Source organism: Leucopleurus acutus (assembly GCF_964270905.1).
Source record: "Leucopleurus acutus genome assembly, chromosome: 10".
Lineage (NCBI taxonomy): Eukaryota > Metazoa > Chordata > Mammalia > Artiodactyla > Delphinidae > Leucopleurus > Leucopleurus acutus.
The window spans coordinates 48,048,318-48,062,073 of NC_139153.1; the positions used below are offsets into that span (position 1 = coordinate 48,048,318).

Here is a 13,756-nt window from a genome sequence, read left to right on the forward strand (position 1 = left end):
GATGTGGGCTATTGTAGATGGTATGAATAAAATGGTAAAAACCACCTAGAAAGCAATTTGAAAGAAAGCATGAAAAGCTTTAGAAATATTCAAATACTTTGATCTAGTAATTCTGCTTCTAGCAACTCATTCTAAGGAAATCATCAGAAATACACTTGGAGGTTTCTGTGCACACACATTCTACCACTGTATCATTAGGCTGCATGTAACAGAAACCTGACAGAGGCTTAACTAAGATGGTGTTTATCTTCATGTATCAGGAAGTCCAAGGCTAGTACAGCAGCTCCTCCAGCCATGCCATCACGATCCAAGCTCCTCGAGTCTTTCCACTGTACCACCCAGAACAAGTGGCTGTCTTCTTCATGCCCCAAAATGGCTCTGGTACTTCTTGGTTTCATGTTTGTGCTCCAGGCAGGATGGAGAGAGGACAAAGGTTCATGCTTGCCAAATCTGTCCTTTTGTATCAAAAAACCTAGTAAGCAGACTTCCACTTTTATCTTTTTTTTTAAACCATGTAATCAATAATAGTCACCATGTGATTCAGTAGATCCTAACTTGTATCATGGTCACCTGTATTATTACTTGTTCAAGATCCACTTGTATCTCTTAACTTACCAGAGCTGTCACATGGCTACCCTTAGCAGAAGCTGGGGAAGTATTGGTAACTAGGCACATGATCATCTCCCTCATCCAAAGTGAGGTTCTGCTGAAGAGGAAGATAAAATACAAGATCTGTTTAATTACAACATTCTCTGTAGCTATTAATGTCAGGATTTTGAATTGTATTGACCTAGAAAAATGCTCATGATATAACGTCAAGTGAGAAGCAGGACCGAGAACATAGAGAATACAATCACAATTTTGTTTAGAAAAATATAATTTACATACACACACATCCCACACACAGGAAATAACAAAATGTTAGTGGTAGTTAATGTCTAGAGAGTTAGCAGTTCAGGTCAAAAGGGTATTGATGGATAGATATGTTTTATCTTACTGAATGTTTTCTGTATTTTCTAAATTTTCTCCAGTGAACGCGTATTATCTTTTTTTTTTCCTTTTAATGTTTTATTTTTATTTTTTGGCCATACCGTGCAGCATATGGAATCTTAGTTCCCCAACCAGGGATCGAACCTGTGCCCCCTGCAGTGGAAGCATGAGGTCTTAACCACTGGACAACCAGGGAAGTCCCTAAACTTGTATTATAATAGGAAAAAAAGATGTTATTTAAAAAAATACTCCGTATGTTCTTAAAGAAGACTAAGTCCAAAATATTTATTTACACTTATTCATTTTCATCTTCATTGTCAAAAGAAAGGAGGCTACTATTTTTGATTTGCTTTTGTGAGTTTTTTTTAACTGAATCCTGCTTATTTATTTCATCTTCTTCATTTGTCTTCTTCTTTTTTGAGCTTGCTCTTAAACCGGAATATTTTTCATCTGAGGAACGCTTGACTGGTTTTCGATACATAATTCTTCCATCAGCTGAAGCTGGTTCTTCATCTGCAGCAAAAAACAAAGTTAAAAAACTTTCTTTCTCTCGTTATTTTGACTTTATCGGAGAGTCAAACGGCAAGAAAATCTCATACAGTATTTATGGATGTCCTTGAGTCAATTCAGTCTGGTCTTTTCCACTGACTTTAGCTATATAGCCACAAGACATGCAGTCACTTAATAAAAACTCATGTACAGGGTGCAGTGGTTAAGAGTCCGCCTGCCAATGCAGGGGACATGGGTTCGTGCCCCGGTCCGGGAAGATCCCACATGCCGCGGAGCGGCTGGGCCTGTGAGCCATGGCCGCTGAGCCTGCGTGTCCGGAGCCTGTGCTCCGCAACAGGAGAGGCCACAACAGTGAGAGGCCCGCGTACCGCAAAAAACAAAAAACAAAAACTCATGTACCGAACGAAGTATGGTGTAATATTGCCAGTCCCCAATTCATTACAATCAGGCTATATTTTTTAAGTATCTCGAAAAGCGATTGTTTGGAACTCCAGCATTTGCTCCTAAATCAATGTAATAAATACTACAAATAATGAAAAAAATACTATATAGCATACCACACACCAGGCACTAATTAAATACACCTCTGTTGACTAGTTTGTAAACCACACCAGGTATTTTTTTAAAAAACAGGATGTTTTTACTTAAATTTGCACTTAATCCTTATAATAGCCCAATAAAGTGGGCACAACTTGTCCCCATTTTACTGATGAGGTAACTGAGGCTGAGAGGTGAAATAACTTGTTCAAGGTAACACATCTGGTAAGTGTTAAAGCCAAAGTTTGAACCTAGGACTGTCTCTTCAAACATACCATACCACTGTATAAAATGATTTCATACCTAACTCATTAAGTTGGTAGAAAAACCAGCTTACTTTCAGACATACCTGCTTTGGCAGCCTTTATTTCTGTTTTAATTTTCATGACTTCTTCAACTGATAGGTCTCCCTTTTTTAAAACCACCACTTGGGGCTGTTCATCTTCTTTGTCACTGTGATCACCATCTTCACCTGGGAGCTGAAGCTGGATTCTCTAGGAAAAAACACAAACATAACATTTAAGTTGCTGACCTTGAACTAAATACAACCACTGTCTCTGTGAGAAACTGTAATTACTAGAGTGAGAAGGGTAACATTATTGACTAAATGTGTTTGGCAATGAATTTTCAAGTAACTCTTAAAAATCTAACCTCACCAGAGTAGGGAAGAGGTCCACCTGCCAGTTATCCTGGGGTGCCTGTCCAAGGGAGCTGGTTTCCATTTCAGCAGGACCCCAGCTTGCAGTTCCTGATGTCAGGGGCCCTCTGCTTCATGTTCTGCCAGCATTCAGCCTACTCAGGGTAGTACTGACTACAGCAGTTCTCTCTGCTTTTCATCAACCCTTTTCATGTACACCTCTTCTCAAAGTGTGACAAAAAATAAACACCACCAAAGTACAGAAAACGGCAAGTAAAAGGTCCTCCTTCACCTACTTCTGCTTATCTTTACCCCCTTCCAGTAGCTTGTTTGGTGGGTATCCTAAGTGTTATTCTAAGTGTATAAAAATACGGAGGTACAGAAAACATTTTGTATACAAACAAGACACGGAACATACTACTATATGACTCGCTTCCTTTTTTCTTTTTAAATTATGAAATTTGCCAAACATAAAAAAGTACAGAAAATAACAGAAACCATGCACTGACTCTACAGGTGCAACAAATGGTAATATTTGGCTAGTTGACTGAGATTTTTAAAAATGTCAGACATCATATAAGCCCCACTCACCCAAGTTTTTTACTCAAAAACATCTTTGCACAATGCCTTGAGATACATATGGCATCATCTATTTTTAAAAATCACGGCCCAGTATTTATACATATGGTTATCTCATGGTTTATTTGACCAATTCTTTGTAAGTAAAAATTTTGGTTGTTTCTAGTTTTTTTTTACTATAATAAAATTTTTGCACATGTTTTTGTTCACTTTTGCAAACTTACACATAGATAAATTCCTCGAATGGAAATGCTAGGTTGAAAGGCGTGCACACCCACCACACATTATTCAAATAGATGTCAGTCCACCTCTCACAGAGCCTTCCTTGTCTCCCAAACAGGACAACAAAGCCCTGCAGCTATCCGACCACAGCTGTAATCTTAAACTATAAACTATAATTATATAGTGATTTCCCATGAAACTCTTTTCTTTTTGTTAACAGATTCCTAGAATGATTATACTGCCAAAATGATTAAGAATGAAGTTGGTTTCGCAAAGACAGGAACCTGGGACATCTGTCTACGGAAAAGTCTGTTGATCAAATGGGTTAGCCCGAATGACTGATATTAATTGGAAAGTTCCCCCCTCCCCCCCCGCCCCGAGTTCTCCTAAGATAGCATTCTAAGCTGCAATCTTCAAGGTGTTAACTAGGCACACACATGGTCATCACTAGGACCTGAAGCAAACTATAAAATTAGGTCCATATTCTCCTCATTGCTGAAACCATGTCCCTTTTCTCAAACTTCATCCTCTTTGCCATAGTCACTGTTTTTGGTCCTGGGGACCAGTCACTCCCTGATCATGTTATCTCTATCCAAACATGCTCCTTATTGCCTACTGAATAGTCCATATGGCCTCACCTCTATCAGTCCCTCAATCACTTCTAAACACAGTCAGTCCGTGACTCACTATCTCTACACCTTTACCCATGCTGTTCCTTCCATCTCTACCTGCTGACTTACCCATGCTCAAGATTCAATCTAAATGTCCCTTCCTCCATGAAGCCTTGCCTGACGATAACCACAGTCATCTAACCAATGTAACTTGTCACCCACTACTTGGTGCCACAGGCACTGTACTAGGAAAATATAGAGGGATTAAGATACTTAGAGTGTTCGATTTAGTGGTGGAGATACCCAAGAGAGTAAGTAGTTGCCATGCATAATGATGAGTATTGCAGATAAGATGCGGATAGAGTGAAGAGAAGAACAGAGGAGGAGTTACTGTCTGGGGGAGGTTCAAAAGGCTTCACTGAGGTGGTGACCTGTGAAGGCTGAGATGAGGCAGGCAGGAAGGTGTTAAAGAACAGGGCATTTTGGAGATCCATCTCTTTGTCCTTTCAGAGCCTGGCCCAGGGCCTGGATTTAGCACATACTCACTGGATTAACTGCACTTAAGTCAATCTTGTGTCCTTCTACTAAGTGACTTGAGGGGTGGGTCTTTGTGCAAGTGCTAGACACAAAGTGCTAAATAAATTCTCTATTTCTCCACACATGCCCTAAGCATAATAGTCTCTTTCTATTAAAAAAGGTAGGGCAGATTTTGATGTGAATCAGTTCGGGTAGGAGCCTGGGGGAGCTTAGAAGTTGCCTCCCACCGATCCCCATTTCTAAACTATCCAGGTGTGGCTCCTTCCTGAAGCTCCTCTTCTTCTATTGAAAGCCAAGATATAAAAGGTTTTTGCTTTCCGTTTTTTTTTTTTTTTTTTTTTTTGGTGACAACAAGCACAGAAGTAGATCTAGGGCATTCGTTAAGGATGTTCCAGACTCAAGGCTTAGGATATCAGGTCATTTGATCGAGTGGCCTTAGTTTCTTTACCTGGAAAATGGGACGACGCTACCACCCACACTGCTAACTACAGGTTATGCGATAAGCAAGTGAAAACGAAGAGAGACGAAAATGATCTTTCTTAACTGTCTACCAAGGACGAGGCGCTTTACCTGCGTGAAGTCATTTTCAAAAACACAGCAGCACTGTGAAAACGACAAATAGCTTCCTGGGCGAAAGAGGCAGTAGTTTGTTTGAAGATGACCAGCCTGGGGTCTGAGGACACTCGGACTAGGGGCCGGGCGCGGGTGCGAGGAGGGACCCATCAGTATCTGGTCTCCAAGTCAAGCCAGAAGCTGGAATTGGCGGAGCGGGCCGCATTTCTGCGGTAACGGGACTGGCCCGGGCTCACCTTGGTTTCTACCGTGGGCCCTTCCTCGTAGCCGATCCGTTCCTTGAAGCGGGCCAGGAACGCCGGCTCGGCTGGCCGCACGTACGACACCTGGTTCCGCTTGCTCATAGCCGCGCTAGGGAAAAACAGGACCCAAAGCCGCCTGGAGACTGTACAGAGGCGACGGCGCTTACTCGTGACGTCACGTCGGCCCCGCCCCTGACACAGGGCCTGGCAACATGGCAGCCTCCGTGCTGGCGTCAACGTCCGACCTGAGCGCCAAATTTAAATTCGCGGCCATCTTGAGTGGGCGGAATCTCCGTGCGCGGCTGGGCTGGAAGTGAGGGCGGTCGCTCCGTCGGTCTCGGGATCGAGGGGTGAGGGCACCATGGCGTCCGGCTGCAAAAGTAAGTGAGAAGCCCAGGCTTCGTGACCCCGTCTCCGCCCCCAAATACGAGCTTTCCTGCTGGGCGGGAAGGGCAGGAGCGGACTGAGCGGCGGGGGATGTTTGAAATCTCCCTCTGTCTCTCCAAGATAATACACTAATGGAACAGCTCTCTTCCCTTCCGTCTATGTGTTGGGCGCACGCTACGAGCCTGGCGCAATTCTAAGCTCTGGGGCTGAGCAGAGAACCGGAACCGAGGCCTCATCCAGGCGCTTGGCTCCTAAGCGACTTGCTCGTTCTTCCCTCCTGTTCTCGGTCCTGCCGTTTCGTCGCTGGCCTCTTCCCGAGTCCGGACCCGGGCTGCCTCTCTAGGTATCTTCGCCTGAGGGTCGGCCCCAGCTCTCAACTACCTTCTGCGTATTTCCACAATACTGACTTTCCTGAAGGGAAGAACTTATTCTTGTTCCAAGCCTGTCTTTCTCTTTTGGAGGGTCCGCTGTGGACTCTCCTTAGGTAAGGGACTTTTAAAGCACAGAATTCAGTAGTGTTTTTATATTCTCACAGTCCCTTTTTTCTTCTCCAGGAGACCCCTTCAATTTCTTCCTTTTTCTCATGGAAGGGAGCCTGTCATTTTTGCTTTTGGTAAACCGTTCAGCTTTACTAATTTCTTGGTCTTTTGCTGCACCTGTATAAGTGCCTCTTACATCGCCTGACCCTTTACGGAGTCTTGGTTTTTTAAAGCTGATTTTGAGCTGATTAGATGGATCTTTGTGAATGGTATGAACGGTAACGAGGCGATGCCTATGTTAGAAGATTGAACAAATGGTGAATTTTTGGTGTTTGAACCTTTCGATAACGTTAATACTTTTAGCTGTCAATTGCAATTCTTTCCTGATACGTTTGTTGTTTTACTTACCTTTTAGGTCCATTATACCATTAACACCTCATTATGCTCTCTTTTCCATCTAAAATGTTCCTTTTCCTCCCCCATTTTCAGTATTCAGGGAATATTAGCACACAAATTGGTATGTTATTGGAGCAAAATGTTGATCGCGCTTTCTGCACAATCACAGTGTTCAGTAAATCTGGACTCAAGAGAATTGATGTTTGTGATATTAGAGCATCTGTTTATTTAATGGAAAGTGACATATGTATGTGACTGTGTTAAAGGACTCTGTCCTGTCTGTACACATCAAGAAGTGATGGGAGAGCTTCCCTAGTGGCACAGTGGTTAAGAATCCGCCTGCCAGTGCAGGGGACACGGGTTCGATCCCTGGTCCGGAAAGATCCCACATGCTGCAGAGCAATTAAGCCCGTGCACCACAACTACTGAGCCTGCTCTCTGGAGCCGGCGAACCACAACTACTGAGCCCATGTGCCGCAACTACTGAAGCCCTCATGCCTAGAGCCCATGCTCCGCAACAAAAAAAGCCACCGCAATGAGAAGCCTGCACACTGGAACGAAGACCCAACACAGCCCAAAATAAATAAATAAATAAATAAATAATTTTTTTAAAAAAGTGATGGGAGCAAGGGTATTCACAGCTCCCCTTTATGATGGTGGTGATTTCCATGGGGAACTCTCCTGCTCCTTTAAGTTTGTTAGCAAAGTTGAGGTTGATGACATCCCAGGTAAGTGCATTCCCAGCAGGCTTAGAGACCGGGAACATGAAGTGGGAACCCAGGGAAGGAGAGAGCCCATGCAGTGCTCCCTGCAGCTCTTACTTTTGTGCTCATGAAGGTTATTTCTTGTGACAACACTGGCACCATGGGTTGCTGACTGAAATCAGAGAAATGAGAATGTGAAATAACCCTCATGAAATTGACTGAGTTTAAGAGTCCCTTTCTGAACTTAATCATATTTGGCTAGATGATCCATAGCTATCTGGACTGCAGAGTAAGCATCTAAGGTTTGTTTGTTTGTTTGTTTTTATTGAAGTATAGTTGACTTACAATGTTTCAGGTGTACAGCAAAGTGATTCAGTTACATATATATATATTTATTTTCTGATTGTGTCATCTGCCCCCTCTAAATTCTTCTTTTTTTTTTTAACTTTTAATTTTATATTGGAGTATAGCCAATTAACAATGTTGTGATAGTTTCAGGTGCAGGGCAAAGCGACTCAGCCATATATATACATGTATCCGTTCTCCCCCAAACTCCCCTCCCGTCCAGGCTGCCACATAACATTGAACAGGGTTCCCTGTGCTATACAGTAGGTCCTTGTTGGTTATCCATTTAAAATATAGCAGTGTGTACATGTCAATCCCAAACTCCCTAACTATCCCTTTGCCCCACCCTTCCCTCCTGGTAACCATAAATTCGTTCTCTAAGTTTGTGAGTCTGTTTCTATTTTGTAAATGAGTTCATTTGTATCATTTCTTTTTAGATTCTGCTTATAAGTGATATCATTCTCCTTCTCTGACTGACTTAACTTCACTCAGTATGACAATCTCTAGGTCCGTCCATGTTGCTGCAAATGGCATTATTTCATTCTTTTTAATGGCTAATATTCCATTGTATATATGTACCACATCTTCTTTATCCATCTTGTTGCTTCCATGTCTTTGCTATTGTAAGCAGTGCTGCAATGAACACTGGGGTGCATGTATCCTTTCGGACCATGTTTTTCTTTGGATATGTGCCCAGGAGTGGGATTGCAGGTCATATGTTAGCTCTTATTGTTGAATTGTGTATTTCTCCCTTCATTTCTTGTCATGTATTTTGGTGCTTTGTTACTAGGTGAATATATGTTTGTTATTTTTTTTTAAGTAATTAATTTTATTTTTGGCTGCGTTGGGTCTTCGTTGCTGCATGTGGGCTTTCTCTAGTTGAGGTGAGCGGGGCCTACTCTTCATTGCAGTGCGCGGGCTTCTCATTGCGGTGGCTTCTCTTGTTGTGGACAATGGGCTCTAGGTGCGTGGGCTTCAGTAGTTGTGGCTCACGGGCTCTAGAGCGCAGGCTCAGTATTTGTGGCGCACGGGCTTAGTTGCTCTGCAGCATGTGGGATCTTCCCGGACCAGGGCTCGAACCCGTGTCCCCTGCATTGGCAGGTGGATTCTTAACACTGCACCACGAGGGAAGTCCCTAAGTATATGTTTATATCTGTGTTATCTTCCTGGTCGTTTGACCCTTTTATGATTATAAAAAATGTTCTTTATCTCTGGTAACTTTGTTTTAAAGTCTGTCTGAAACCTGTATAGCCACTCCTGCTTTCTTGTGATTGCTGTTTGCATGAGATAATCTTTTCATCCTTTTACTTTCCATATGTTTATATGTTTGAATCTAAAGTGTGTTTCCTTTAGATAGTATATAGTTGGAGCATGTTTTTTCATCTTAGTCTGACAATCTCTGCCCCTTGATTGGGTTGTTTAATCCATTCACATGTTATTGATTTGGTTGTATTCACATCTGCCATTTTACTTTTCATTTTCTATGTGTCACATGTTTTTTATGTTTCTCTGTTCCACCTTTACTGCTTTTTTAAAAAAATTTTTATTGGATTATAGTTGATTTACAATGTTGTGTTAGTTTCAGGTGTACAGCAAAGTGAATCAGTTATACATATATATAATGCATATATCCACTCTTTTTAAAATTCTTTTCCCATGTAGGCCATTACAGAGTATTGAGTAGAGTTCCCTGTGCTATATAGTAGGTCCTTATTAGTTATTTATTTTATATGTAGTAGTGTGTATATGTCAATCCTAATCTCCCAATTTATCCCTCCCCACTTGTTATGCCCTGGTAGCCATAAATAATTTGTTTTCTACATCTGTGACTCTATTTCCATTTTGTTACTGCTCTTTTTTTTTGGCGGGGGGCCACACCACATGCAGGATATTAGTTCCCCGACCAGGGATCGAACGCATGCTCCCAGCAGTGGAAGTGTGGAGTCCTAACCACTGGACCACCAGGGAACTCCCTGCTTTCTTTTTTTGAAGTTTTTTTTTTTAAATGATTGCTCTAGGGTTTAACATATACATCTTAACAGTGTCAGCTTTTATTTTTGGCTGCGTTGGGTCTTCGTTGCTGTGCGCTGGCTTTCTCTAGTTGCAGCGAGCAGGGGCTATGTAGCTTTATTCCCTTTCACCCCCTTCTTTGGTATTATTATTAAACAAGTTACATCTATTGTTAAAAACCCAACAATACATTACTTTACCATCTTTAGTCATTTCCTTAGGCTGTTACAGCTTTGTTCCTACCCACCTTCCTTGCGCTATTATTGGCAAATATACATATGTTTCTATATGTTGTAGGCCCAACAATACATTATATACATATTATTTTATACAATTGTTTTATAATTCAAGTAAGGGGAGGAGCAAATAGGCATTTCTATTGTTTTTTATAATTACATAATCACTGTTACCTGGTGCTCTTTGATGTTTTTCATGTAGATTTGAATTTTACTGTCTGTGGTCACTACTTTCAGGCTGAAGAACTTCCTTTATTATTTCTTGTAAGGTGGGCCTTCTAACAACAAACTCTCTAATTCCTCTGGCCTCTGTTGTTTCTGCAGAGAGTCAGCTGTTAATCTGATTGGGGTTCTCTCATGAGTAATGACTCTCAGCATTTTTACTATGATGTATCTGTGGGTCTGCGTGTGTTTATCCTTTTTGAAATTTGAACTTCCTGGATGTGTAGATTGCTTTTTAATGAATTTGGGAAGTTTTTGGCCATTATTTCTTTGAATTTTTTCTGTTCTTTCTCTTTCTTTCTCTTCTGTTCCTTCTCCTGATACTCCCCATTTATGTATGTTGGTATGCTTAATGACGTCCCACATTTCTCTGAGTCTCACTTCACTTTTCTTCATCCTTTTTTCTCTCTGTTCTTTGACTTTTATAATCTCTATTGATCTATCTTAGAGCTTACTTGTTCCTTTTTCTGCCAGTTCAAGTCTACTTTGAGCCATTCAAGCGAATTTTTATTTCACTTGATACACTTTTCAACTCCAGAGTTTCCATTTGTTTCTTTTTTATAATTTTTCTTTATTGCTATTCTCTATTTGGTGTGGACATTGTCCTCATACCTTCCTTTAATTCTTAATTTTGATTTCCTTTAGTTCTGTACATGTTTATAATGGCTACTTTGAAGTCTTTTCCTGACAAACCCAGCATGTAGGCACTGTCACAGGCAGTTTCTGATGCCTGCTTTTTTTCTGGTTTATGGATCATACTTTCTTGTTTCTTTGAATTCTTTGTAATTTTTTTGTTAGAAACTTGACATCTTAGATTATATGTTGTAGCAACTCTGGGTACTGGTGTCCCCATCCTCTAGGATTTATTACTTACAGCAAGAGGAGAATGAATACCTGGATCTTTCCCAAAGCAGTCTCTCCCTGAACAGCAAAATTGGGGAAGTCTTAAGCTAAGCGTACATACATATTCATGGAGGGACTTGATTGAACTGAGGAAATTTAGCATAGAGTTGGGGCAAAGGTCGACAAGAGTCCAAGCCTTAGTCGATTGAAGTGTGGAGGGTCACTATCGTAATTCCATCCTCCACCTGACTATGGGCCTTAGTTCCTGCAGAACTCAAAGGTATGTTATTATGTATATCCCTTGAGGAACCTGGACGCTGCCCCAAGGCTGCACTGTGGTTTCTCAACTGCTCCTCCTTGTTTCTACATTTCCTCCCTTAAGGTCATTAATTATTGAGACCTGTTTGAGGGCAAGCATTGCGCCAGGCTTAGACCACAAAATGGCTTAGACCAAAATGGGTTCTCTTATGTCAAGAAAGCCATTCCTCGTTCTCTTTCTCCGGGGACCCCTTAACCTATCTGCTTACAGTTAGAATGGAGTGGAAGATCTAGGCTTGTCCCCTGTCACGCCCAGGCCAGGGAGCCGGGAGACTGAGGAGTGTCAGCAACTGAAGAATAGGCTAGAAGAATGGGGTTTTCATGTTGTACTTTTAAAAACCTTTAATGACTTCTTATCTTTTTTTCTAGCTGAGTTACGCAGTGTGACAAATTGTCAGTCTAACCAACCAAGGTAAGGAAAAAATCTTACTGATGAGACCAAAAGAATTAGGGATGTAGTATTCCTAAAACAACCATTTAGCATAGTAAGTAAGGGTTCCTTGTTTCAGCATTAAGCTTTGTCCTCGGCTACCTGGAAATATGGAAAAATCACATCTCCTCCCCAGCCCCTGTCCCCTCACCTTCCAGGCTAAAAGATGGAATCAGTAACATAATTCTCCCTTGGGATGACTTACTTTATTATTGCTATTAAAAAGGAAGTCAGAGACAAGCAGAGCTTAGAGCTGCCTTTCAGATGATTTCAAGTAAAGGCTTTTGAAGTTGGCTGATGTGAAGCAAATCAGTAAAGGGTGTGGGTTATGGGAGACTCTTGATAAAAGGTAAACGTAAATGGGTAGATCTCGTACTTTATTGGGGAAACTCAGACTAGAAACACTAGAGGCAATATGAGGCTTAGATCCTTTTTCTAAGTAAACTTAGCTGCTGTATTTTTTGTCTTTAGTAATGAAGGCGATGCTATCAAAGTTTTTGTGCGAGTTCGCCCACCTACAGAGGGTTCTGGATCAGCTGATGGAGAGCAAAACTTATGTCTATCTGTGCTGTCCTCTACGACTGTCCGGCTGCACTCCAACCCTGAGCCCAAAACCTTCATATTTGATCATGTGGCAGAAATGGACACCACTCAGGTAATGATGATTTTAGGAACTAAACTTTTCATTTGGAACATATAAGATTCTGTTATTTGGGAGGATTTCACTTCTGGTCTCTTTAGTTTGACAGATCTCAGATAAGGAAGCTCAAACATTCCATAAATATTTAAAATTTAATATTATTAAATATTTTTCTTCCTTCATCAGACTTTGTACTAGAATGACAAGCCTGCTTTATTTTCCCTCTCCAACCTGTGATGGAGGTTGGTGAAGTTGTACTTTTCAGAGCCACTTGGATGATTGATAAGTAAAGTTGAACTGCCTAGTTTAAGAAGAATGTCTTTTTTTTTTTTTTTTTTTTTTTGCGGTACGCGGGCCTCTCACTGTTGTGGCCTCTCCCGTTGCGGAGCACAGGTTCTGACGCGCAGGCTCAGTGGCCATGGCTCACGGGCCCAGCCGCTCTGCGGCATTTGGGATCTTCCCGGACCCGGGCACAAACCCGTGTCCCCTGCATCAGCAGGTGGACTCTCAACCACTGCACCACCAGGGAAGCCCAAGAAGAGTGTCTTAGTTCTGGCTGCCATTACACAAATATCATAGACTGGGTGGTTTAAACAACAAGCATTTATTTCTCACAGTTCTGGAGGTTGGGAATCCAAGATCAAGTGCAAGAGATCCAGCGTCTGGTGAGGACTCACTTCCTGGCTTGTAGACAGCTGTCTTCCACTGTGTCCTCACACGGTGGAGAGAGAGAATTCTCTATGTCTCTTCTTATAAGGGCACTACAGGCATACCTCACTTTATTGCACTTTTTAGATACTGTGTTTATTTACAATTGAAGGTTTGTGGCAGCTCTGCGTCGAACAACTCCATTACCATCATTTTTCCAACAGCACTGTTCACTTCATGTCTCTGAGTCACATTTTGGTCAATATTTCTTGAAATATTTTGTTCTTTTTTGTTATTATTATGGTGATCTGTGATCAGTAATCTTTGATGTTACTATTGTAATTGTTTTGGCATTTTTTAGCAATAAAGTATTTTTAAATTAAGACATGTACATTGTTTTCTTAGAAATAATGCTATTGCACACTTACTAGACTACAGTATAGTACAAATATAACTTTTATATGCACTGAGAAACCAAAAAATTCATGTGACTTGCTTTATTGCTATATTCACTTTATTGAGATCATCTGGAAACGAACCCACAATATCTCCGAGGTGTGCCTGTACTGCTATCCTGAGGGCTGCACTCTCATGACTAATTACCTCCCAAAGGCCCCATCTCCAAATACCATCACATTGGGGATTAGTGTTTCAACATAT

General features: G+C 41.5%; 2 protein-coding genes across 3 annotated transcripts in view; one reads left to right on the forward strand and one right to left on the reverse strand.

Annotated features, from left to right (window-relative positions):
- Nucleotides 1-1,247: 1,247 nt before the first annotated feature.
- Nucleotides 1,248-5,571, reverse strand: KIAA1143. Of its 2 annotated transcripts, none has more exons than XM_082847486.1 (3): nucleotides 5,433-5,571; nucleotides 2,387-2,531; nucleotides 1,248-1,503 (listed from the first exon to the last, which is right to left on the reverse strand). In XM_082847486.1, exons 1-3 carry the CDS (start codon nucleotides 5,538-5,540, stop codon nucleotides 1,286-1,288), a joined length of 471 nt encoding a protein of 156 aa, XP_082703612.1. In that variant the 5' UTR covers nucleotides 5,541-5,571; the 3' UTR covers nucleotides 1,248-1,285. The 2 variants fall into 2 exon arrangements, with proteins under 2 accessions (XP_082703612.1, XP_082703611.1); XM_082847485.1 differs by lacking the exon at nucleotides 5,433-5,571 and adding an exon at nucleotides 5,194-5,424.
- Nucleotides 5,572-5,799: 228 nt separating this feature from the next.
- Nucleotides 5,800-13,756, forward strand: part of KIF15 (kinesin family member 15) — a gene marked incomplete at both ends in the record, with an annotated part of 73,947 nt that continues 65,990 nt past the window's right edge. Inside the window, 3 exons of the mRNA XM_082849187.1 lie at nucleotides 5,800-5,818; nucleotides 11,748-11,790; nucleotides 12,280-12,463. Of these exons, the coding sequence (XP_082705313.1) occupies nucleotides 5,800-5,818; nucleotides 11,748-11,790; nucleotides 12,280-12,463 (246 nt within the window). The remainder of the gene's footprint in view (nucleotides 5,819-11,747; nucleotides 11,791-12,279; nucleotides 12,464-13,756) is intronic.